This window comes from Protopterus annectens, chromosome 15.part0 (genome assembly GCF_019279795.1).
Source record: "Protopterus annectens isolate FY-2018-M chromosome 15.part0, PAN1.0, whole genome shotgun sequence".
In the NCBI taxonomy this organism is placed as follows: Eukaryota; Metazoa; Chordata; order Ceratodontiformes; family Protopteridae; genus Protopterus; species Protopterus annectens.
In genome coordinates this window covers 389,309,564-389,335,050 of record NC_056749.1, presented here as the reverse complement: position 1 = coordinate 389,335,050, position 25,487 = coordinate 389,309,564, and the positions used below count along the sequence as shown (strand labels likewise).

Here is a 25,487-nt window from a genome sequence, read left to right as displayed (position 1 = left end):
GGCTGTGCTTGTGCTGAGACCATAAATTCCTTAGGTACCATTGTAACTTTCTCATATGTAGTCTGGCATGTGGAATCAATATTATGCAGGATGCCATGTAACCCAGGGCTTGCAGGACTTTCCTTGCTGTTAGCTGGTTCTGCTTTGTTAATGCCCTGAAATAGAGAGGAAGGTGCTTCTGTTTTTCTGCTGTGAGGGATGCCATTTGATTTGATGTGTCCAGCTCTGCACCCAAGAAAGTTATCCTTTGGGATGGTATCAGCCTTGACTTTTTTATATTGACTGTGTATCCCAGGGCTTGCAGTAGATGAATGACCTTTTCAAATCTTTTTCTAATTTGTTTTGTTGTCCGCTTGTAACAGGCAGTCGTCCAGGTAAGGGTAAATTTGAATTCCCTGAAGCCTGCAATGAGCAATTACTGATGCCAGGCATTTCGTGAATACTCTGGGCGCAGTAGATAAGCCAAAGGGCAATGCTGAGAATTGATAATGCTCTGATCCTGCAAGAAATCTGAGGTATCTTCTGCAATTTGGTCGTATGGGGACGTGCAGGTATGCCTCCTTGAGATCTAGAGTTACCTACCAAGACTCCTTGCCCAGCATGGGAAGAAGCTGCTGTAGGGTCAGCATTTTGAATTTTGGAACAATGAGGTATGTGTTTAGAGCGGACAGGTCGAGAATAGGTCTCCATTGGTTTTCTTTTCTTGGCACCAGGAAAAGTCTGGAGTAAAATCCTTGCCCTTGTTCCATAGACGGTACCCTTTCTATAGCTCTCATCCTTAGTAAGTGGTGTATTTGTTCTAGAGCTTTTGGCTTCTGATTTAGAGGTAGGTTTGGCATTCCTCTCTTCCTTGGTAGAGTATGGAAGTGAAACCTGTAACCTTGGTCTATTGTCTGTAAAATCCATTTGTCTCCTGTGATGTGATGCCAGTTTACTGAAAATAAGGCTAGCTTTCCGCCTAAGGGTGCTTCTAGTTGTTCCCTGGTAGGCGGTCTCAGAGCCAAGTCACTGTGATTGTCCTGTGGAAGTGGTGGTGGCTGGATCTGTGGCAGTACTTCGCTGGTTGTTAGGCTGCCACTGACGTCCCCTGTAGGCACCTCTGGATTGAACCCTGCCTCTTGGGCGCCTATTCCTGCCTCTCTGAGCTCTGGAGGTGTCTGGAAAGGACCAATTCTTGGAAGGCCAGTTCCTACTAAACCTTGGAGGCTGGACCTGTAAGAAATCCTTGACTGGACAGATTTTGCTTTCTCTTCCACCTTCTTCAGCACCTGCTGTGCAGGGGAGCCAAACAAATTGAGCTTATCCATGGGAGCATCTAGGAGCTTTGATTTAACATGGTCTGGTAAGGACTGCTCTTTTAACCATGCATGCCTTCTGATCACTGTGCCAGTCATAGCTGATCTAAAGGAAGCCTCCAGTGCATCATAGCCGCATTTTAAGGAATGATTACTGACCTGTTGAATGTTATGTACCATTTCCTGAACAGATTTTTTGTCTAATGGTTCAGATGAGGACAGTTTTTTAGTTAACTGATCTAACATAAATTCCTGATACTGAATCATGTGGAATTGACAGTTTAAGGCCCTAGCCGAAAGAGTAGCAGAAGTGTAAACTTTTTTACCCCATCTCTCTAAGGCCCTAGATTCCCTTTCAGAGGGGAGGGGGTTTTTGGCAGAGGTAGCTGCTACAGCCTTGGGTCCCTGTGAGATAGTTTCAGGATCTGCAAAAGGAGCCTTATACAAATGATAATGTGTGTCCGGAACACTGTAGTACCTGTCGGGCTTAGCAGGGGCCGGAGGAAGAGAATCAGGAGCAGTACAAGCATCATTAAATGCATCATCCACAACAGTGAGTACTGGAGGAATGGCTAAAGGCCTATGCTGTGGCAAATGCAAAAAGGTCCTAAGCCTTTTCCTAGAGTCTGAAAAATCCTGGCCCTGCCATTGAAATTGTTCCCTCATAGCATGCAAGGTTTCCCCAAAAGAAAATTCCTCAGGCGGAGAGGCAGAAGGAATGGAGTCTTCTGCATCAGAGTCCTCATAAGGAGAATAAGGGCCCTCTGGAGGGTTTGTATTATCTGAATCATCAGAGGAGTAATCTGAAGAAACTGGCTCAGGGGGCTCTGCTCTAGGCCCCTTCTCTGGAGGTGGGTGAGAGGCCCTGTCAGGGTGAGGTTGTGATCCCCGGATCAAAGAAATGAGATCCTCTGCTAGACTAAGCATTTGAGAACTAGAGCTAGGCCTGTGAGAGGGGGTCTTAGCAGGCACAGTTTTGGTAGATTTTGCTGCTTTAGCCCTGGCAAAAGCCTTAATCGACATGGATGCAGGTGGCCTAGCAGCTCCACGTGCAGGAGTAGATATATCTAAAGGTATAGTATCAGATAAATCCTGTGAACCTGCAAGAGCAGGTGGGATTTCAGTAGCAGATTCAGCCATGCTGGATGAGGCCTCGGTAGGAGGCAAGCTTTCGGCCGAAGGAAGAACCGTGGACTTGGTTTCAGCCGAAACCGAGACACTCGCGGTTGGCAACCGCGGTTTCGGCCGAAACCGCGGACCGCGAGTGTCGGTCCTTTTCCTTGCGCTTTTTAGTTAATTGCGAAGTCGGAGTTTCCGACGGCATATTGTAAGCAAAAGCGGAGCCGAAAAACTCCTCAGCAAATTCCGACTGACGTCTAAGCGTCCGTCGGTTGAAAGAAGCACAGGCTAGACAAGCTGCTACGTCGTGGTCTGGGCCTAAACAAGGTAGGCAGTAAGAGTGGAAATCTTTATGAGGTATTTGTTTCCCACAAGTTAAACAGTTATTCACTTTTTCTGACATCGGCTGAGGCAAGAAAGAGTCCCCAACGGGGTACTTAGCTTTTTAGAAGTCTTCGGTAGTAGTAATCTCTGGCTCTGACCGACCGGCACTTGCGAACAGCTTCTGCTTCGGGCGCCACGCGGCAAGAAAGACTGGGGAAAATGACGTCGGCTGATGCCTTTATACCCGCTGTACTGCAGCTATGACGTCGGGTGAAGTGCGACATCAGCCGAGGCCAGACCCAGACTTTGGAATCCGGCCGACCGAAGGGCTGCCTGAGGCCAGGACAACCCATTTGTAAGGACTGCAGATGCATCCTTGAAGGACATGTTTGCTGTGTAACTGAGTCAGAAGGGACCTATAGGGAAATGGGCACTCAAGGGGATTCTAGGCGAATGTACTTTGTTTAGTATATAAGTACTTTACCTATATAAAAATGCTTTAGGAGCAAGTGCTGAGCTTTTGAGATAGAGAATAGACTGTTTAGATTGCAAGTAGAGAAGTTCTAAGGGAAAAATTGAAGAGCAGACTTTACGGAGCCAGAAAGAGTTTAACCTTGTTTAACCGGCGCTGCCCGATGGTGCTCTATGGGCAACTCCGCGCTAAATCAAGCAAAAGCGCGCTAAAGCAGGCTTTATAGCAGGGGGTTAAAAAAAGAGCTAGGAATTGACCCAAAATGGCCAATAGACTACAATTTTCTGGCTGGAACCACTGTTCTAGGGACAAATAGGCTGCTCAGTGCTCCCCACTCCCACTGGTGAACAAAGAAGCCTCCCTTTATCCAAATAAGGATACGGAATAGCACAGGAACCAAGCCAAAGCCCAGAGATCAGCAAACTCTGAAGACTGGACTATTCTAGTTCAGTAAGGCGAGAAAACAAGATTTTTTTTGCAGAAAGAGGAAAAACAGGCAGTAAATGCTATAAATGCTTTTAAATGGCTAGCGCACTTGAGTGTGTTAGCCTACAGGTAAAATTAAGCAACAAATAACTTTTTTAAAGGTGCAAAACAGTTAATCAACACATAAACAGTTTAAACAGAATGCAGAGCTGTATAAACAGGCGAAAATGCAGTCGCTAAGCAGTAAATAATCAAAAAGCCAGAAAAAAAATACTTAAATCAGGAAAAAGTCACTCTTTTGCTCTCTGCTGCTTGTAGAACTCTGCAGGACACCACGAGGAGCGGTGCTGAGTTGAATACAAGCGAAAAAGCTCGCTAAAGCGGGCTTTATTACAGGGGGCTGAAAACAGCTAGGAATTGACCCAAAATGGCCAATAGACTACAAGTTTCTGGCTGGAACCACTCCTCTAGGGACAAATAGGCTGCTCAGTGCTCCCCACTCCCACTGGTGAACAAAGACGCTTCCTTTTATCCAAATAAGGATATGGAATAGCACAGGAACCAAGACAAAGCCCAGAGATCAGCAAACTCTGAAGACTGGACTATTCTAGTTCAGTAAGGCGGGAAAACAAGATTTATTTTTTTTTTCTTTTTTGCAGAAAACAGAGGAAAAACAGACAGTAAATGCTATAAATGCTTTTAAACGGCTAGCGCACTTGAGTGTGTTAGCCTACAGGTAAAATTAAGCAACAAATAACTTTTTAAAAGTGCAAAACAGTTAATCAACACAAAAACAGTTTAAATAGAATGCAGAGCTGTATAAACAGGCGAAAATGCAGTCGCTAAGCAGTAAATAATCAAAAAGCCAGAAAAAAGTACTTAAATCAGGAAAAAGTCACTCTTTTGCTCTCTGCTGCTTGTAGAACTCTGCAGGACACCACGAGGAGCTGTGCTGAGTTGAATACAAGCGAAAAAGCGCGCTAAAGTGGGCTTTATAGCAGGGGTTTGAAAAGAGCTAGGAAATGTTGCATGACTGACTTTTTGGTAGCGCAAAACATACTTCTGGAAGTCAGCCAATGCCAGTCCGCATCTAGGACACCTACCAATAAGCATAAGATAACCTTCTCTGGAAGTTATTACTCCTCTCCCCTGCATTACAACAGAAATCAGCAGATGGTGTGGTGACTCAGCAAGACGTGGATATGAATGAGAGAGGACAACTGTATGCAACTATGAATGAAGCTACATAGCTGTCAGATCAAGGTTGAAATTCTCTGGGGAAAAAAGCCAGCCAAACAAGCACTAAAAATATGATAAGCATCTGGATTATGACCGAGTTATTCTTTTCATTACATTCACATGACTACAGTAGTCCCGTAGGAAGCCAGCCTGATGAATCCTTACTTTCTTGAGTGGTCTGGAGTTGGAAAAAAAAAGTTAAAAATTGATTATGGAACAAAGCTGATGTGTTTTGCAGTACTGCAAAATGAAGACTACCACATCATCTGAAACAATGCACTCTTCCCTTTCTGTGCTGTGCTTTACTTGCCACGAAAGATTCTCAGAACATGACATGTACCCGTTGTGCCTATACCTGAAAGGAGTATATGACAGTACTTTTTTTTTTCTCCAGAAAAGCTTTTTAGCTATGTGGTAAATTAACCTGTTTGGTACTAAGCATGTCACAAATCTTACTGCATTTACTTAAACATGTTATATACTATCCAAGTCTGTAATTACATGATCAAAAATCTAAACTGTGGTCTCTATGTGTCAAGTTTTTAAAAAAATATCTAAAAACAATTATTTACATTTCAACAGATGTGTTCTACTAGAAAATTTTCAGGTATTGTGAAAGGATGAATGTAATACAATGAGAGCAAGTCAGGTGTTTGCTTACATGATATCATTAAATAATCTTCTGATGTACTTTTTCCATCTTCATCATCCTCTGTTTTTATGGTGACAGTTGATCCCGGAACAGTATCAGCTTCCTGGATTACAGTTTCTGATTCAGAACTTGCTAAAAGTACCTCCTCTGATACCATAGTAGGTGACTCAGCCCCAGTCACAGAGTCCTGTACAACATGTTCCAAATGATCTTCTTCAACGCTAGCCACAAGATCAGCAACAAATACTTGATCAGATTCCGCAACAGCATCTGCCATAAGGCCTGAAGTCAGCACATGATGGCTGGTGTCCAGATCTTCCTCAATGGTAACATCAGCTTCTAATACAGTATCTGGATCAATCACTCCTTCTGTTACAATATCTGTCTCACTTATAATATCGGGTCCTTGGACAACCTCTGCAGTGAGACCATGTTCTAGAGTGAGTCCTTCATCTGTAACATCAGACACAAGTACTGCTTCAGGAACAGATACCACAATGTGATCTCCATCGATGTGTGCACTGCCCACCCCAGTCACTGTAAAACAAAATGCATGAAACATTACAAAGCTTGATACAACAAAATGAAAACTCTAGCGGTTAAAAACAAGCTAAAACTTCACCATATCTACTCAGCTGAAAACAGCTTTTAGAGATTAGAGGTGTCACTTCGTCCCACTTATATAGATTTGTTCTTTCTGAAAAATGTAAGAAAGAAGGTAAATATTTCAAAAATTAAAAATGCAAATCTGGGATGCATAAAGCGAGTAGAGAAAATGAATGAACTGACTAACAAAGAAAGAAAGCAACAAACAGAGGTACAGTTTATAAAAAATGGGGAGGGGGGTGTTGCAGTAATTCTAGTAAAACAACATGCCCAATGACCCAGAGATGGACAGGTTTATAGGCAAGTCATAGGCTGGCAGCACATATGGCCCATTTTAAGCTTAACAATTTTGCCTCAAAGCTAAGAATCTAACACTGTACCCCAAGTCTGTGAGGCAAACATCTTAAACATTATGCCAAACCAAAAACAAAAAATCTCTACTTGGCAGTCATGATGTAGATCAGGGGTATACAACCTTTTTGGCTCAGGGGCCACTCTGCACACTTTGCAAGGTTTGGGGGGGACAAATTACCATGCCCAACATGTATCTGTCCATTCAAATCAGTATGATGTAGGAAATACTCAGGGCCACATAAAATGCTTTGATAGGCTGGATTGTGGCCTTAGGGCCACCTGTTGGTTACCCCTTTAGTAGATTTAACAGAAGGCCAGGATTGCCAAAGGGCAATGATGAAACTTTAGTGTTGCCACCTGTTTTTCTCTGGGCTATCTGGAAATCAAACTGATTGTCCATAGTTCAGAAAACACTGTTCATACCCTGGTATCAGCAAGATTTACTATGCTTCCTCTACAGGAAACAAAAAACAAAAAAAAAACAAAAAAAAAGCATTGCAAATGAGGAAAACAGGTAGTTATGTACTCAGCATAACTATCGATGTATCTGGTCCATCTAGCCTCACATTCTTTACTCACAGGTTCGGAGCCGAGAATCAGCTCCAACTCGGCCAACTTATTTTCTACCACAAAGTCTCTAATTGGCTGGGCTAACCCGGTATCCCAAGATGCACCTCACCCTAGCCCCAGATCTAGTTTGCAGCCATCCCAATCACACCCCACACACACAACTGCCATTGGAGGGAGCTCCAGCCTGAAAGGAAAGAAAAAACAACTGACACTGAAGAGTTCTCAGAACCAATTTTCCTCCAAATCCTATAGGAAGGGGGCAGGTGGGAAGGTTCGTAAGAATGTGAGGCGAGATGGACCACATACATCGATCGTTATGGTGAGTACATAACTACCTGATGTTATGTGGTCCTATCTCGCCTACATTCTTTACTCACGGGACAGCGTCCCCAGCACCTCTATCCTGGGCGGCTCATAAGAAAATACTCCTGAGAACCGTGGAACCAAAGGAAGCCCGACCCCTAGAAGCCACATCCAACTTGTAATGAGTAATAAAGGTGTGCGGAGAAGCCCAAGTGGCCGCAGCACAAATATCATCCAATGAAAGCCTAGCATGGTATGCTATTGATGTAGACACTGCCCTGGTAGAATGAGCTTTAACGGGAAAAGGTAAATTTCTGTCTGCTGACAAATAGATAAAGGAAATACAATCTTTGATCCATATAGAAATTGTGCTCTTGGAAATAGGACAACCTGTTCTGTTTTCTGAGAAGGACACAAACAGTTGATCAGACTTTCTAATATGCTTAGTCCTGTGTAAGTAGAATCTTAGTTGTCTGTGCACATCTAACTGGTGAAACCTACACTCTGCTTTATTGGAAAAGTTCGGAAAGAACACTGGTAACTCGATAGGCTGATGCAGATTAACGGTGGATGACACCTTCGGAAGGAAGGATGGGTTAAGTCTCAGGGAAACTCTGTCCTTATGGAAGGTCAAATACGGAGGCTTAATGGACAAGGCTTGAATCTCTGATACTCTTCTGGCCGATGTAATGGCTATCAGGAAAGCCATCTTCCAAGATAGAAATTTTAATTCACAGGTGGCAGCCAGTTCAAAGGGCGGTGAAGTGATGGCTTGTAACACAAAGTTTAGATCCCATGGCATGACAGGTTCTGAAACCGGAGGGTGAAGTAACCAGGCGCCTTTCGAGAAGGCCTTACAAAGTTTATGGCCCATAAGAGAAGGCTCGTAAAATGTATGAAAGTTGGAAATTGCAGCCAGCTGCACCTTAATGGTAGCAGGGGCAGAGCCCTGTCGGAAAAGTATGGCTAAAAAGTCTAAGACAGACGGAATTGGGGCTGTGAAGGGGTCCAAACCTTGGGCCTGAGCCCAAATAGAGAATCTCTTCCACTTGTTGGAATAAATCCTTCTGGTGGAAGACTTATGAGACGAAGACAAGATGTGTACCACCTCAACTGAAAAGGAATGTCGTCTAACTAGTGATGGAAGTGGAGCAGCCAGGCTGTCAACCCGAGGGTTCGCAGGGAGGGGTGGAGCTATCCTGACATATGAATCAGTAGATCTGGCACTGGTTCCAGAGTCCAAGGGCCGTCCACTGCGTACTGCTGAAGAAAGGGGAACCGTACTTGTCGAGGCCAGTGTGGAGCAATTAGAATCATCCTGCTTCCCAAGGATATGGCTTTCTGAATCACTCGTGGTAACAGAGGAAACGGAGGGAAAACACAGATCAGACCGGGGGGGGCCAATCTTGCTGCATTTAGCATTAAGAGGGCTGGCGAAGAGTTCGCAGCAAGGCTGACCCCACCTGTTGAAAATTTGAACCGCCACTCGTTCGTTCAGAGACCACTCGTAAGGCATCAGAATAGCTCTGCTCAGCCTGTCCGCTATCACGTTGGTCTTTCCCGGAATGTGCGTTGCCATTAAAAACCGTTGGGAAGACACTGCCCAATGCCACACTCGCATGGCCTCTCTGCAGAGGGGATAAGACTTGGTTCCCCCCCGCTTGCTCAGGTACCACACTACGGACATGTTGTCCTAGTGAATTGCAATCGTTCCCCGAGGAATATGGCTTTGGAGTGCCCACAACGCTAGTAACACCGCTCTCATCTCTAGAACATTGAGGTGTACCTCATGATCTTGCCACGTGCCTTGGACCGTCCTGCCAAGATAATGCCCCCCCACCCCATCTGGGACACGTCCATGGTCACCGTGGCCACTGGAGACATAGGAATCAAGCTCCACCCTTTGTCCAGATTGGTGGAGCATAGCCACCAGCGGAAGTCCTGTTTGCACTGTTCCGTGAGAAGTATCAAGTGGGAAAGAGGAAGTTTCTGAAAGGACCATTGGGCCGAAAGGAGACACTGTAGGATCTGCATGTGTAACCTGGCTAGAGGCACCAGCATGATGGTGGCTGCCATGGATCCCAGGAGCTGGAGAACTAACCTGGCCTGAACTCTCTTGAGGGGCAACAATGCGTGAATCTCAGACTGCAGCACACTTATTCTCTCTTGTAGCAGAAAGGCCCGCATTTGAATAGAGTCTAGCTCAGCGCCTATAAAAACAACATGCTGTGAGGGCAGCAAGGCAGACTTTTCCCAGTTCAAGGTAATTCCTAGTTGGTGACAAAGTGTAATGGTAGCCTCCCTGGCTTGAATAAGGAGATGCCTGGTGGGGGCGGTGAGAAGCCAGTCGTCCAGATATGGAAACACCTGGAATCCCCAACGTCTCATGTGATCCGTCACCACTGCCAAACACTTGGTAAACACCTTGGGGGGGCTGTGGTGAGACCAAAGGGTAGGGCACGAAACTGGAAGTGACTGGCTCCCAGCCGGAAGCGTAAATGAGTCCTGGATGCCTTGTCCATCTTGATGTGGTAGTAGGCATCCTTGAGATCGATGGAGCACATCCATACTCCTTTTTCCAGCAAGGGAAAAATGGACTGAAGAGTGACCATTTGGAACTTGGACTTTAGAACGTAGTGATTCAATCGGCTGAAATCCAGAATGGGCCTCAGGTCCCCTGTTCTTTTTGGCACCAAAAAGAGTCTTGAGTAAGTTCCTGATCCGATATGGTCTGAGGGGACTGGTTGGATGACTCCTTTTTCTAGCAGTTTTGAAACTTCTAGTGCTGCTTGATCCCGTTGACTGGGTGGAACATCCAGGATTCTTTTGACTGGAGGGGGTGTTGATAAAAAGGGAATGATGTAACCTCCGGTAACTATTCGAAGCACCCAACGATCCTGGGTGATTCTTTCCCAGGCTTCCGGATGCAACGAAATTCGGCCACCGACTGGCTCCGGAACAGCACAGTTGGGCAACGCCTTAGGAACGCTGAAAGGAAGACCTGGGAAAAGAATCGCGGTCTCCTGAGTTGCGGGGGTCTCCTCTGCCTCTAGGACGGCGTCTTCCAGAATAATTTCCCCCTCCTCTGCCTCTGGAAGGGGACTCACCTTGAGCGGCAGGGAAAGACCTCTGTGACTTCTTGAACCACATTTTCCCCCCTCTCTGAGCCTTGGTGTAAGGCCTAGAAGGAAGAGAGAAATGAGCCCCTACGGCAGATAGGGTTCTTCCCCTCCTATTCGCATCTGGTGAGGGTGTCTTTCACTTTGGTCCCGAAGAATGAGGACCCATCAAAGGGGGCGTCATTGAAGGAAGACTTAAAGGCCTCTGCGAAATGACACAGGTGCAACCAGGCTTGCCTTCTGAGAGCTACACCTGAGCTAGCTGCCCTACTCGCCCCTTCGGCTGCATAGGATATGAGCCTCATGGACGAGTTGACAATGGAACCAAGGGTAGACAACTGGATGTTAACAGCCTGCGCTACCGCCTCAGGCATGTTACCCATCAGAGTGTCTCCTAGCTCCTTAAGGCGATCTCTCTGGAGCCAAGTAAAATGACAAAGATAATTCAGCGACCGCAATGTAAAGGTCGCTGAAGACCGGGTACGCTTCCCGTACCGGTCTATACTCATGGACTCCTTGTTAGGAGGATGGACGGAAGAAGAAGCCTCTGCAACTTCCTGCTGAGTGGCTGCCGCCACCACCAAGGCATCAATGGAAACTCCTTTGGTCAGGAACTCTTTCCCAGGGGGAGCAAAAAGAAACTTATTTGGACGTCTGGGCACCGGTTTCACAGAATCAGGGGTCTCCCACACCCTTCAACAAATCAAATCCAGGAGTTCATCGAAGGATGGAGACACCCAGGAGGCAGAGGTTTGAGCTCCGAAGGCCTTGAGGAATACCGACTCCTCCTCAGAGGGGGTCTTGGAAGGCAAGTCGCCTCTCTGCCTCAAAATCTCCAGGATGTCGGAGAAAGAGACATCATCGGAGGATGACTTAGGGGACCCCTCAGACTCCTCAAGGTCGGTATCGGAAGTGAGGGACTCGTCCTGGGAGTCTATGTGCTTCCTCTTGCACAACTTCTTTCTAGGGGGCTCCTCAGGCACGGACCCTGAGGGGCCCTGAGAAAGTTGGGGACCGCTCATGGGGGTATCCTCAGACCTTTGGGCTCTGCCATCCACAGACAGGGGTGTGTCAGAGGCTCTAGCCAGGGTGTAGGGGGAAGGAGTGACCGATCTGGGTGATGTAACTGACGATCTGGCCAGTGCGCTCCTCATGGCCTGGAAGGCAGGTCCCCCCGAATCCGAGGACCGACCCATCTCCGAGACCACAACTGGAGTCGGGGGTTCCCTGAGCTGAAGCACCGAGAGGGAGACTCGGAACCGACAAGAGTCCCATGGTATCCCCCTCTGGTCCGACTAAGGAAACCCAAGTACTGAAACCAGAGGACAGAACCGACATGGTTGGAGCCGACGTCGGCTCTGATAAACTCGCAAGGGGTATCGGAGCAGACACGAGAACATCACTCGGCGCGGAGCACTCCGGTTCCGACGACACAGGGGTGCTCGGAGGAGGAATCATAGGTACAAGAATAGGGACTGGCTCCGGAGCAGAGAACAGTTTTGCTAACATCGGCGACTGCAGGAGCCTCTGGACCACCCTATCCACATCCAAATCAGACAGCCTAGAGGATTTGGAGGAAATAGAGGGAGATCGGGATCTTCTACCCGGAGACTCAGGCCTAACACTGGGTGACCGGCTCCGAATAGGTTCCAATAATATCGGGGCCGAGGTCGACTCCAGTACAATGGATACCTCCTGCGGGCCCGAGGACAATGGAGCCGTGGAGGCAGTATCCACTTCTGAAACTTTCTCGTGGGGCTCCGAAGAGACAGATGGAGCCGGAGATATTTTCTTGGCCTTGGAAGTCTTAGACTTAGTACTAGAAGAAGAGTCTAAGGACTCCTCAAAAGAAGGTTTAACCAGGCCCTTCAAAATCAACTTATTTTTTCTTTCCTGCAGTACCCTCGGGATAAAAGCATGGCAAAAACTGCAAGACTCTTGCAGGTGAATAGCATCAAGACAATAAACACAGATAGAATGCCCATCTGTGAAGGACATCTTGTAGCCACATTTAGGGCATTTCTTAAATCCAGAGGGTTTATGCTCTTTCTGCTCTTTAGACATAATAGTACACAGCACCCACTCAACCGACAACGACAGACATGAGAGGAAGGCGGGAAAACCAAACCAAGAACAACCAAAGAAACTCTAATTTAAACGTTTCTTTGGTGCAGCAAGGAATCTAACTACCGTCCAACAAAAATACAATTTTACACAAAAAACACACCTGAGAGGACTAGGTCCTCTAATTTAAACGGGCCTAGCCCGCCAAAAGAGGGATACCACAAAAAAAAACACAACTCGCTCGCAGAGTACACTCACAATGAAAACTAGCTATTAAAATAGCTTTTTACTAGAAACAGACTGCTAAATACTTATGAAAAGTATAGAAAGGGTACTTAGCCACAGCCAAGCGAGACCACGTCCTAACTCTACGAGCGGCATACGAGATCTGGGGCTAGGGCAAGGTGCATCTTGGGATACCGGGTTAGCCCAGCCAATTAGACACTTCGTGCTAGAAAAGAAGTTGGCCGAGTCGGCCCCGAACCCGTGAGTAAAGAATGTAGGCGAGATAGGACCACATAACATCAGGATGTTCTTACTCTTCCTCCTGACATGACTGTGATGTCATGAAACGGGCAGAAAGTGGGCAGGGAGATGAGAGGTGTAAGGGGCGATGGAGGCCTTGGTCTGGTCTTGGTCACAACAAAAAAAAAAAAAAAAAAAAAAAAAAAAAAGGTAAAAAAGGTGGCAACCCTAAACATCTCAGGGACTGTCCTTTTGATATGGCTGAACAGAGAAGGTGCCATTGATACACATATGACCCCTATAAGAGGCTACGGCAGTAACATAAAATCATGTTAAACATATTAAGCACAACACTCAGCTCATCACATCATGGAAAGAGCACTGATAAGCCAGTAACACTGGCATTCACAAATAAATGCTGTATTAAGCCCAATTTTGCAGCCCTCACCCATACAGCTCAATTATGCCAACTTTGTGAATAGCATAACTTTTCCTAACCCTGAGGGTTCAGTTACCTCAAAATTAGTAGTGTGGCAATATTCAATGCTATTGCACTCAAGCTTTTTCTGCACTGTAACATGACAAAGTACTGTTGACCTGACTATGGGCTCCTACAACATGCCACCTCACATTATCTGTATAGGTACTAGGTCACCTGTAGTATATTAACTGCATTCACTGCACTGTATTGCTGGACTAAGTGAGGTCAGAATATGAAAGATGCTTCAGTGTACTATCAACAGCTATATGCTAGCAATAAGATGGTTTTTCCACAGGATATCCTAACTGTGACAATGGTGACAGGCTTGAAAGCAGCAGCAAGAGGTCAGATGGTAGGGGAAGAACAAATGCATACAGTACAAACTACAACACATTTTAAAAAAAGTGGGGGATGACCACAAACCTAGGACAGAAAGGGAAGAAGATCTTTGCAAAGAACTCACTTTAAGATTAGTTCTTTCCCATCTGTGTAATGCCCACGTTTTTAAAGTGAATGTATTCATTTGTTAACCAAGTAAGTGACCTGCTCAACCTGGGCCCTTTTCAGCCATAGTCCATACCACAGGCTGTTCAACCTGGTCCCTCTGCAGCTGTAGCACATACCACAGATTTGAAGGAGCAGTCAACCAGAACCCAAATTCTGTAGCAATGGACAAACTCCTCTCTCTATAAGCAAATTATCTCCTGGAGATGACTACCACAGCCACAGAGTTATCAGGCTTCAGAAAATGTTTGCTGTCTTCCAGTACTGGTACGTAACATTCAAATTACTCATCAATTTATACAACAGAAAAGAATGAGAAAGCAGACCCCCTGTCCCATGACCCAATAAAACATGCATAGCGGGTTATACTCAGTCTTCATACCCATTTATTGGTTTATAAAGTGTATACATCAATATGGTTGACACTTATTTGCCAAATCAAGACCAAACAATATGGATACAAAACTACAACTTAAATGCACTATGTTGACTTTACTTATTTTATGCAACATCTGGAGATTCATAATATACAATAAAATGTTGAGTACAAATACAGTTTAAGTACTGTTAACTCAAACTGTTACATAAACTATGAAGCCTATTTCAACGGTGTGGTGGTTCTGTGGTGCTCCCACTCTGCATTTCCCCCAAGGAATGTCAATAAATAGGGAGTTATGGCTTACTGTAAAACTCTCAGCTTGCTATGAGTGACTGTACCACCCAGCACTCAACTCTTGCCAGAAAGGGAACAAATGGGTCCAAAAGACTCTCCCTCACAGAGGGAATGAATGAATCAGCAATGTGACTGGACTGAGGCTAGAATGTCAAATGTACACTCGGGTCCAACGTCACGGCACTAGTTGTACAAAGGGTGGTCAGCCAGCACCATCTTCAGGTCTTTCTTACCCCAGTCGGCAAGCACATTGCTGTAGGTTTTGCTGTATGTTCTTTGCCCAGGTCTGCTCTTGGGAAGAGTGAATAATATTTGGCAGAGACATACACTAGGTGTGGAGGAAGAATAAAAGGGTTCCCAACATGACCCTAGGGAAGAAGGAAAGAGAGGGGTTGGATGACAGGAACTGGTACTGCAAAAGTAAATATACTCAAAATCTACAATTTTAGTAAGTTACTTACACAACTATATGAAGTTCTTTGTAGATCCCTGCTGCAGTACTGACTCTTGGGAAGATTCCCAGAGTTACAAGAGTTGTGAAGATGGAATCAGGGGACAGAAATTCATACAGAGTGGCAGAGGTGAAACCTTCACTAGCCCCAGACATGATCCACATACTGTAATGCCTGGTAAACGTGTGGGCTGAAGACCAAGTTACTACCTCCAGAATAACCTGTGTGGAAACTCCTCTAAAGGAGGCTGTGGTGGCAGCTGTAGCCCTGGAAAAATGGGTGCTAACTGTACTACAGATTACTTTACCATAGTAATGGCAGCAAAAGAAATTAGAAGTTATGTACCTACCATAACGTTCCATGTTAGTTGTCTTCTCTCGCCTTCTTTCTTGCTGGATGGGTTCGGAGCCGATCCTCGGCTCCGACTCGGCACTTGCTTTAGCTTGAGAACTCCTTTTACCAGCTCGAGGCAGCCCTATATCCCATGATGCAAGGCGGAACTACCTCAGATCTCGTTTGGTAGCTAACCTACCCTGCTAAGGACTAACCTAACATAATTAGGAAAACAAGTTCATAATAAGAGTCCTCATATGAAGGCTCAGGAGGAAAACAACCTGATAGGAACTCTTCAAGATCTGTCCAGGCCAGGGGGAAGGAGGGAGGGACGCAAGAAAGAGCAGAGAAGACAACTAACATGGAACGTTATGGTAGGTACATAACTTCTAAATGTTAAGTTGTCAATCTCGCCTTCATTCTTGCTGGATGGGACCGTGTCCCTAGCACCTGTATCCCGGGTGGCTCAATGGAACAGACTCTTGAGAACTGTGGAACCAAAACTGGCCCTGTCTCTGGAGGCCAAGTCTAACTTGTAATGAGAGACAAAGGTATGAGGCGTGGCCCAAGTAGCTGCTGCACAAATGGTATCAATGGGTAGTCTATCCTGAAAGGCTGCAGAAGTGGACAGACTCCTGGTTGAGTGTGCTTTTGGTTTAGAAGATAGATGCTTGCCTCTGAGAGAGTACACATAGGAAATGGTGGAAGTCAACCATCTGGATAAGGTCACTTTAGAAACTGGAAGACCTATCCTGTTTTCTGCATAGGAGACAAATAATTGGTCCGATTTCCTGAATTGTTTAGTTCTATGCAAATAGTACCTGAGCTGACGATGGACATCCAAAAAATAAAGCTTCTGTTCAGCTCTGTCGGAATAGTTTGGGAAAAAGACTGGTAGATCTATAGATTGGTTAATATTGGTTTGAGACACAACTTTGGGGAGAAAGGACGGGTTCGTTCTTAAGGATACCCTGTCCTTATGAAAAACCAAGTAAGGGGAACGAATGCAGAGCTTGAATCTCGGAAACCCTTCTTGCTAAAGTGACAGCCAGTAAGAATATAGTTTTCCAGGTCAATAACTTCAAAGTGAAGCAGACGGTTCGAAGGGAGGTAGCATCAAGGATGCCAACATTAAGTTTAGATCCCATTGCGGAGGAGGATGCTTTATAGGCGGCTTTAGGAGAAAAACTCCTCTCAGAAAGGCCTTGCATAATCTATGAGACATAATGTTATTGTCATGCAAGCCAACATGATACTTGGAAATAGCAGCCAGTTGAACTTTAACTGTAGATGAAGAGGATCCTGAATGAAAAACCTCAGCCAGGAAATCTAAAACAGAATGTACAGGAGCAGTAAAGGGATCAATATTCCTGGAATTTGCCCAAATAGAAAAACGTCGCCACTTGCTAGCATAAACAGTCCTAGTGGACGACTTTAAAGAAGACACTAAGATGTCTCTGACTGAGTCAGAGATCATCGGTAGCCTGGCTAGGGAAGGAAGTGGAGCAACCAAGCAGTGAGGTTGAGAGAATGAATGGCCCGGTGCTGCTGACCCGACTGGTGGATCAAGAGATCCGGAACTGGGTCCAGATGCCAGGGTTGCACCAGAAGGTGACAATGCAGAGACGGAAACCAAATTTGTCGAGGCCAATAAGGGGCAATGAGAATCAACTTGGCCCTCAAAACGGTGGCTTTCTGAATGACTTGTGGAATCAAGGGAAAAGGAGGAAAAGCGTACAGAAGTCCCCGGGGCCAATCCTGGGTTAGAGAGTCTCTCAGGGGTTGGCCTGGAAGGGGAAAGAGGGTGAAAAATCGGGCACTTGTTGTTTTGAGGAGTAGCAAAAAGATCGCAACAAGGAGTGCCCCACTTCAGAAAAATCTGATCCACTACAGATTGATTGAGAGACCACTCGTGAGGCATCAGAATGGATCTGCTCAGCCTGTCCGCCAAGAGGTTGGACCTGCCGGGGATGTGCGTTGCTATCAGAAACCGATGAGAGGAGATTGCCCATTGCCAAAGTCTGAGAGCTTCTCGACACAACGGATAGGACCTGGTCCCGCCCTGCTTGTTGATGTACCAGACCACAAACATGTTGTCCGTTTGTACTGCAATAGTCCCCGTGGGAAGAAAGTCGTTGAGGGCCTGCAACGTTAAAAGCACCGCTCTCATCTCCAGGACATTTATGTGCAGATGGTATTCTATGGGTTGCCACGTCCCGTGGACCATCCTGCCCTGATAATGCCCCCCCCACCCGATCAGAGAGGCATCCGTAGTGACTGTGGCAACTGGAGGAGGGGGAACAAAGGGTCGGCCCTGATGAAGAAGAGGGGGAGATATCCACCAATTCAGATGAGTTCTGCACGACTGTGTGACTAAGATTTCGTGCCTCATCGGGAGACTGTGGTACGACCACTGAGTGAATAGCATCCACTGCAGAAGACGCATGTGGAAGCGAGCCAGTGGTAGAAGAACAATGGCCGCAGCCATAAGACCTAGAACCTTCAGTATAAATCTGGCTTTGATCTTGCTGCTCTGCAATAGAATCCGAACGAATTTTTGGATGTCCAGAATTCTTTGATCTGTTAGTCTGGCTAACATTTTGACGGTGTTTAATTCTGCGCCTATAAAGGTGATAGATTGGCAAGGCCGCAGAGAAGATTTTTCAAAATTTACTGAAATTCCCAAACTCCTGCAAAGCTGCAGAGTGTAGTCTCTGGTCTGAAGAAGCTGACACCTGGTGGTGGCGGAGAGGAGCCAGTCGTCCAAATAAGGAAACACCTGGAATCCTTGACGTCTCAGATGAGCTGTGACCACTGCCATGCATTTGGTAAACACTCTGGGGGCTGAAGTGAGGCCAAAGGGCAGGGCTCTGAATTGGTAATGACTGGTCCCTAGCCGAAAGCGGAGAAACCTTCTGGAGCGCCTGTGAATCTTTATGTGATAGTACGCGTCCTGAAGGTCTATAGAGCACATCCAGTTGTCCTTGCCCAGAAAGGGCAGAATGGACTGAAGCGTGACCATCCGGAATCTTGCCTTCTTGACAAATCTGTTTAGACTGCTCAGGTCTAATATTGGTCTCCAATCTCCTGTCCTTTTGGGGACCAAAAAGAATCTCGAGTAGACGCCGGATCCTACCTGGTCTGCCGGCACAGTCTGGACGGCTCTTTTTCCTAGGAGCTTTGAAACCTCCTGTTCTGCCAAATCCCTTTGACCGGGTGAGATGTCTGGAAGGGATTGTTGAGGTACGGGATACCTTTCGAAGGGGATTTTGTAACCCTCGGATATGATCGACTGTACCCACATATCTTGTGAGAGGGAATGCCAGGCTACTGGGTACAGCGAAATCCTTCCCCCGACTGCCTCCAAGGGTGGACAGTCGGGCAACACCTCAGGGATGCTGAAAGGGCTTCTCAGGAAGAGACTCCCTGTTGCCCTGGTTCTGAGGACCCCCCCTGCCTCTAGGGCGGCGTCTATTATTGTTACCCCCTCTGCCTCGGGGGTAAACTGACCACGTGTGTCCGTGTAGCTCCTTGGGCTTTATGAACCACATCTTCCTCCCTTCTGACCCTTGGGATAGGGTCTAGAAGGGGTGGAACATGGACTCCAACGGCAGAAAGAGTTTTACCGTCCTGCTCACACCTGGTCAAGGTATCCTTCACCTGAGGTCCGAACAAAGCCGAACCATCAAAGGGGTATTAGTGAAGGACGCCTTAAAGGGGTCCGAAAATTACAAAGCCGCATCCAGGCTTGGCGCCTAAGAGCAACTCCTGCGCCTGCCCTGCTCGCTCCATCGGCCGCATAGGATATGAGCCGCATGGAGGAGTTGGATAAGGAATTCAGGATTGCTAGCTGTGAGGCAATCTTTTCTTGAGCCCCAGCAGCAGAAGGATCCTGGACCACTTCACCCAGTTCCTTGAGAATATCTCTTTGAAGCCTGGTGAAGTGACAAAGGTAGTTCAGCTTAACGCATAGCAAAGGTCGCTGAAGAAAACATCCGCTTTCCATACCTGTCCATGGTCCTAGAATCCTTGTTAGGAGGATGGACAGGTACTGAAGGATCCGCCAGTTCCTTCTTAGTGGCCGCCACCACCATAGCATCCACAGAGACGCCCTTGGAAAGAAACTGTTTGTCCGTAGGGGCCGTAATAAACTTGGATGGTCTCCTGGAGACAGGTTCCACAGAATCTGGAGCCGCCCACGCCTTCCGAGCCACTACCTGAAGTGGGTCGAAAGGCGGAGACACCCAGGAGGTGGAGGGTCGGGATCCAAAAGCCTCCAGGTATACCGACTCATCCTCGGAGGGATCAATGGATGGCCAATTCCCCCTCTGTTTGAGGAGCTCAAGGATGTCTGAAAAGGAGACATCCTCAGAGAGGGATCGTGGGGAACCCTCCGACTCATCCAAGTCGGTATCAGATGTAGTAGACTCGGAGGAGTCTGTGTGTTTACTCTTACACGTCCTCTTCCGAGGGGGTTCACCTGCCGGATCAGGAGAAACTTCGGAAGAGGAGGAAATTCCCAATGGGGAAACCTGGGGCGATGGATCCCTGGGCCTGAGAGCAAGAGGCTGGCAAGAGGTGTCTACAGGCACCGAAGAGGGAGGAGCTAGAGGGATGGACCGTTGACCTGGCTCAGTAGCCAGGACACTCCTCATCACCTCAAAGGCTCCCCTCCCCGGGAGACCGGAATATCCCCGATCCGAGGATACAGGAATTCCCGGCTCCGCTGAGAGGGAAGGCTCCGAGGCCGATGTCGGTGCCGAACTTACCAAAGCCGAAGCCCCGAGAGGGAGAGCGGGGTCGGACAAGGGTCCGATGCCACTAGCCCCCTCGGAGCCGACAAGGGAAACCCGACGACCTGATCCCTCCAAGGAAGGCCTCAAGGAGGAGATCGGAGCTGAGGACGACGGAGCCGAAGGATGTATCGGCTCCGGCGCCGGAACAGTCGCTGTCCCGAGAAGCTCCGGCTCCGAACTCTGGTGTGGAGTCGGTGGAGGAAGTTCAAGGGGTGAAACAATAGCCGAAGTCTGCTGAGACGGGCTATGGAGCATTTGGGCCAGTGCCTGCGACTTCAACAGCCTGCTTACCACCCTCTCTAAGTCGCGGTCAGACAGCCTGGAAGATCTCGAAGATCGGCTCCGATGGCTCCGCTCCGACAAAAGAGGAGACCCCGGAGCCGAGTGGATACTCTGCAACGAAGGGGACCGAGATCTCTTTCGGGACGAAGTCATCGGAGCCGAAGTCCCCTGAATTCCAGATGGAGCCGAAGGTTTCTCGCCCGATGCTGGATAAGGTGTCGGCTCCAGCCGAGCCGACAAGGCCACAGTAGACCGGTGTCGGAACCAATCGGTGCCAAACCTACTACTTTGAAGCAGATAGATCGGTTCCAGCCGAGCGATCTCGGCACCGACGGAGCCGGAGCCACCGGAGGAGGCTTGGATACTGTAGCCTGAACCTTCGGTGGCTTAGAAGGTTTACCAGACCCTGTTTTAGAGGGAGAACCTTCTGGCTTAAGTAAGCCACGGAGGATCAACTTATTCCTCCGTTCCTGCAGGACTCTCTGGCTAAAAGAGTGACACAAAGCACAGGAGTCCTGCAGGTGCAAAGGCCCCAGGCAGTAAACACAAGAAGTGTGACCGTCTGTCAGAGACATTTTCTGACAGCACGAGTCACACTTCTTGAAGCCTGAGACCTTGCCTTCCTTTGACATATTTCTAAGGAAGAAGTCACACACACACCCCAACAAACACACACAATTAATCCCCTAACACACAGACACACAGGTAGGGATTAACCAATGGGATGTAGGCCTAACTTAACTTTTATACAATTACCAAAGAAAATTAAAAGTTTTGAACTGTAAGGGAATAGGGTGGGCTGTAAACACACTACACACTATGAAAGTGGAAACAAGGGGGAAATAAATCCCTAACTAAGCTTTTTTTGACAAAAAATTACTTACCTCAGCTGGCAAAGGAGACCTCTTTCGCTAAGCGGCAAACGAGATCTGAGGTAGTTCCGCCTTGCATCATGGGATATAGGGTTGCCTCGAGCTGGTAAAAGGAGTTCTCAAGCTAAAGCAAGTGCCGAGTCGGAGCCGAGGATCGGCTCCGAACCCATCCAGCAAGAATGAAGGCGAGATTGACAACTTAACATACACAGTTATCAATCTATCTAGAAATATTTTTACAGGTATTCCTTCTTTGCCCACTGCAAAGGCAACAAAAATTGGCTAGTTTTTCTGTCTGATTTTGTTGTGTTCGGGTAGAATCTAAGTTGTCTGTGCACATCAAAAGATTAAAGAACTCTTTCACCTTCGCTCTGTAGGCACAGTTAGAACTAGTCAATGCAGTCTAATATAGGGACCAGTCAGTAAACACTTTGGACAAGAAACTGGGGTTGGTATGCATAGTGACCCTTTCACTGTTGGGGGGGGGGGGGGCAGAAAAAGCTCTCTATGCATTAATGCTTGCTGATGTCAAGGCTACCAGAAGTGCAACCTTGAAAGTTAGCTTCTTGATGAGGGCTGAGGATGCTGGCTCAAATGGTTGTAGGGTAAGCTTTTTCTACTCATAATTAAGGTCCCAGAATGGGGTCAGTTTCATCCTGGCTGGCCACAAAAACAATACTCACTTAAAGAACTACTTCATGGGCATTTGAGACTAAGCAAGAGAATGAAGGGGCAGACAGACAAATTGCAGAAGCATGCACTTTAATAGATTGGTAATATAAGCCTTAAAGAGCTCAGAAAGGAAACTAGGACCACTGATAGTTGAGCCTGACTTGGCTGTTATCCTCTGACACTGCAACAGTGGCTGTGCCTCTTCCACTTCGCTATGTAAGATTTTTTGGTGTATTGTTTCCTGGCCTCCTTTAGAATGTGAACAATGTCCTCAGAAAACATGTGCCTGGAAGACAGGAACACTAGATCATACACCCTAACAAATTCAGTGCTTTCAGGTTGGGGTGTATGATGAAGTCTTTATATCGAATGAAGGTTCACATGTGGTGGCAGCACCAGTGACCTCTCTCTGGTCATGCTCATCAAGAGTGAGAACCAGTGCTGACTGCGCCAGTAGGGAGTCTATCACCCTGGGCACATCCACCCTGACTTTCTATATTATCCTGGAAATGAGAGTAAGGGAAGGAAGTCATGCAGAAATAGACCTATTCATTGGAATGAGATGTCTGTCCTCCAGGCTCTTATCTGGGGAAAATTTACAGAGTTGTCTGTTTTGTGGGGAAACAAATAGGTCTTTTTCTGCCTCAGCCCATTTTTGCACCAGGTCTAAAAATACTACTCTTTTGAGCATCTACTCACTGGGATCCAGGAGGGACCTGCTTAGATTTGTCTGCTAGATGGATCATGTCCTGGAAGGTATTGAGCTATGAAAGTGAAGTCTAGTTCCTGTAATCATTCTCACACCTGCATGGCAGTTTGCACAGCAAGTAACAGTAAGTACTTTGTTTACGTAACACATCATAGAGGTGTTCTCTGTCCGAATCATGAAGGTGCCTGGGTGCCAGCTGTGTCTGAATCTTTTCATGGCCAGGAGTTCCTTTACATTTATATGTTTGTTTGACATTGCTTTTTCAACAAACACCGTGGGCTTTCATGCCTTCTGAGCGGGCCTCCTCAGGCAGTGCCTAATGCATCTATAGCTAGAAACTTGGGACCTGTCTGCAGTTTGAAGGGTAATCTATTCAGCAATTCATTTTCTTTCCACCACAGCAGCTCTTCCTTTTATGTAGGGAAGGAGTGGATTAATTGTTTGCAAGGAATGGAGATGCTGACACCAACAGCTTTTTAGGTACCACTGGAGTTTCCTCATGTGGAGTATGACAAGATACAGGAAGCCTGAGAAATTCTTTAGCGGAAATACTGCTGAAACGGGCAATCTTGTTCAAATACAGAGTAAGGAAATGGATTTCTCCCCAAAGAAAGAAAGACCTTCTGTTCTACAGAGTCTAAATCTACTCCCAGGAAGGTAACCCAAGTGGAGGGACTGATGTGGGACATCTGGAGATTTAGGGATAGTCCTACTTTCTGGAAAAAGTCTATAGTAATATGGATGGATCTGCCGACCTCTTGCAAGGCAGAAGCTTGAGTCCGTCATTTAACTAGGGGTAGATGTGAATAAGAAGTTATGTACTCACCATAACGTTCCATCTGAGTAGGTAAACTTCATTTGTCAGCAACTTCTGGGAATCAGATCTGAGCCGGCAGTTTTCAACAGCTTTAGATCCAAACTCCAAGCTCCTCCCCCTACCCATAATCCCCTGCCAACCCTGACTGACCTCAGATCAAGTTTGCCCAACAGCAGAAACTGCTAGCAATGATTAATCCCAAGATAAGTGGGTAAAACCCATGGACCTGAGTATGACAACATTCGCAAGTGAGGGGGCAGGAGGGAGGGACGGTTGCTGACAAATGAAGTTTACCTACTCAGATGGAACGTTATGGTGAGTACATAACTTCTTAATCTGAAGTAGTTAACTTCATTTGTGTAGCATCCTTTGGGACAGAGTCCCCAGCTACCTGAATCTTGGGCGGCCTTCATGGAAGGATGTTCCGGAGCACTGCAGAGCCAAAGGATGCTCTCCCTCTGGAGATAATGTCCAATTTGTAGTGATTGATAAAAGTATGAGATGAAGCCCAAGTGGCTGCCGAGCAAACATCATCCAAAGAAACTCTAGCTCTAAAAGCCGCAGAGGTAGACATAGATAGAGTGGGCATGGACTCCCTGAGGTGCGGGCCTGCCCGAACTTTCGTATGCTAAAAGGATAGACTGTGAAATCCATCTAGAGAGTGTGACTTTAGACACAGATTTACCCAAGTTAAATTTGGCAAAGGAGACGAACAACTGGTCGGATTTCCTATGACCAGATGTCCTGTGGATGTAGAAGCGAAGTTGTCTATGCACATCCAATGAGTGCAATTTGTATTCCCCTTTGTTATGGTAGTTAGGAAAAAAGACTGGCAAGTTGATGGACTGGTTAATATTTGACTCAGAGGCAACCTTGGGAAGAAAGGAGGGATTGGTCCTGAGGTAAACTCTATCCTTGTGAAAGGTCAAGTATCACAGAGGGCCTGTAGTTCAGAGACCCTTCGAGCCAAGGTGATAGCGACAAGAAAAGTCGTTTAATAATGATAAGAATTTAAGATCTATGGAAGCTGCAGGCTCAAATGGGGGAGCTGTCAAGGCCTGAAGCATCAGCGTTAAATCCCAAGGAGGGACTACATCCTTCACTGGGGGTCTGAGCAGAAAGGTGCCCTTCAAAAAGGTCTTACACAATTTTGTGGTGATCAAAGGGCCCAATTAATTTCCAACATGATAATGAGAGATAGCTGCTAGTTGTACCTTGACTGTGGAGGAACTAGACCCTGATGAAACAGTCCTGACAGAAAGTCTAATACAGCGGGCAAAAGAGCTGTAAAAGGATCCAAATTTTTGCGTTCCGCCCAAATGGAGAAATGTTTCCATTTGCTGCTATAGATCTTTCTAGTAGAAGGCTTGTGCACAGCTACTAGAATGGTTTTAACTGGGGAAGAGATACCAGGAGTCCTAGCTATGAGTGGAACTGGAGCAGCCAAGCTGTGAGCTTGAGGTTGTCCAGGTTCTGGACAGGGAGATCTAGGGGTTGGGATAATAGATCCGGATGGGGATCCAGAATCCAAGGAGGATTCAGCAGATGAGACCAAAGGTAAGGGAACCAGGTTTGACGAGGCCAAAATGGGGCAATGAGGATAATCCTGCTCCCCAACAGAGTGGCTTTCTGAAGAAACTTCAGCATCAGAGGAAGAGGAGGGTAAGCATAAAGAAGACCGGGAGGGCAAGCATGCACCAGAGCATCTCTCGGGGGTTCCCCAGAGGGGGAAATGAGAGCAAAGTAGTCATAACATTTTGTGTTCGAGGGAGAGGCAAAGAGATCGCAACAGGGTTGACCCCATTTGGCGAAGATCCGATTCGCTATCTCGGGATTCAGAGACCACTCGTATGGTAACAGGATGGTGCGACTTAGTTTGTCCGCTAGG

The 25,487-nt window shown here is 46.8% G+C and overlaps 1 protein-coding gene across 3 annotated transcripts in view; it reads right to left on the bottom strand.

Annotated features, from left to right (window-relative positions):
• ZNF711 (zinc finger protein 711) overlaps positions 1–25,487 on the bottom strand; it is a 1,503,904-nt gene that overhangs the window by 782,451 nt on the left and 695,966 nt on the right. For all 3 annotated transcript variants that reach the window (XM_044057135.1, XM_044057133.1, XM_044057134.1), the window contains one exon: positions 5,537–6,064. In XM_044057135.1, the coding sequence (XP_043913070.1) occupies positions 5,537–6,064 (528 nt within the window). The remainder of the gene's footprint in view (positions 1–5,536; positions 6,065–25,487) is intronic.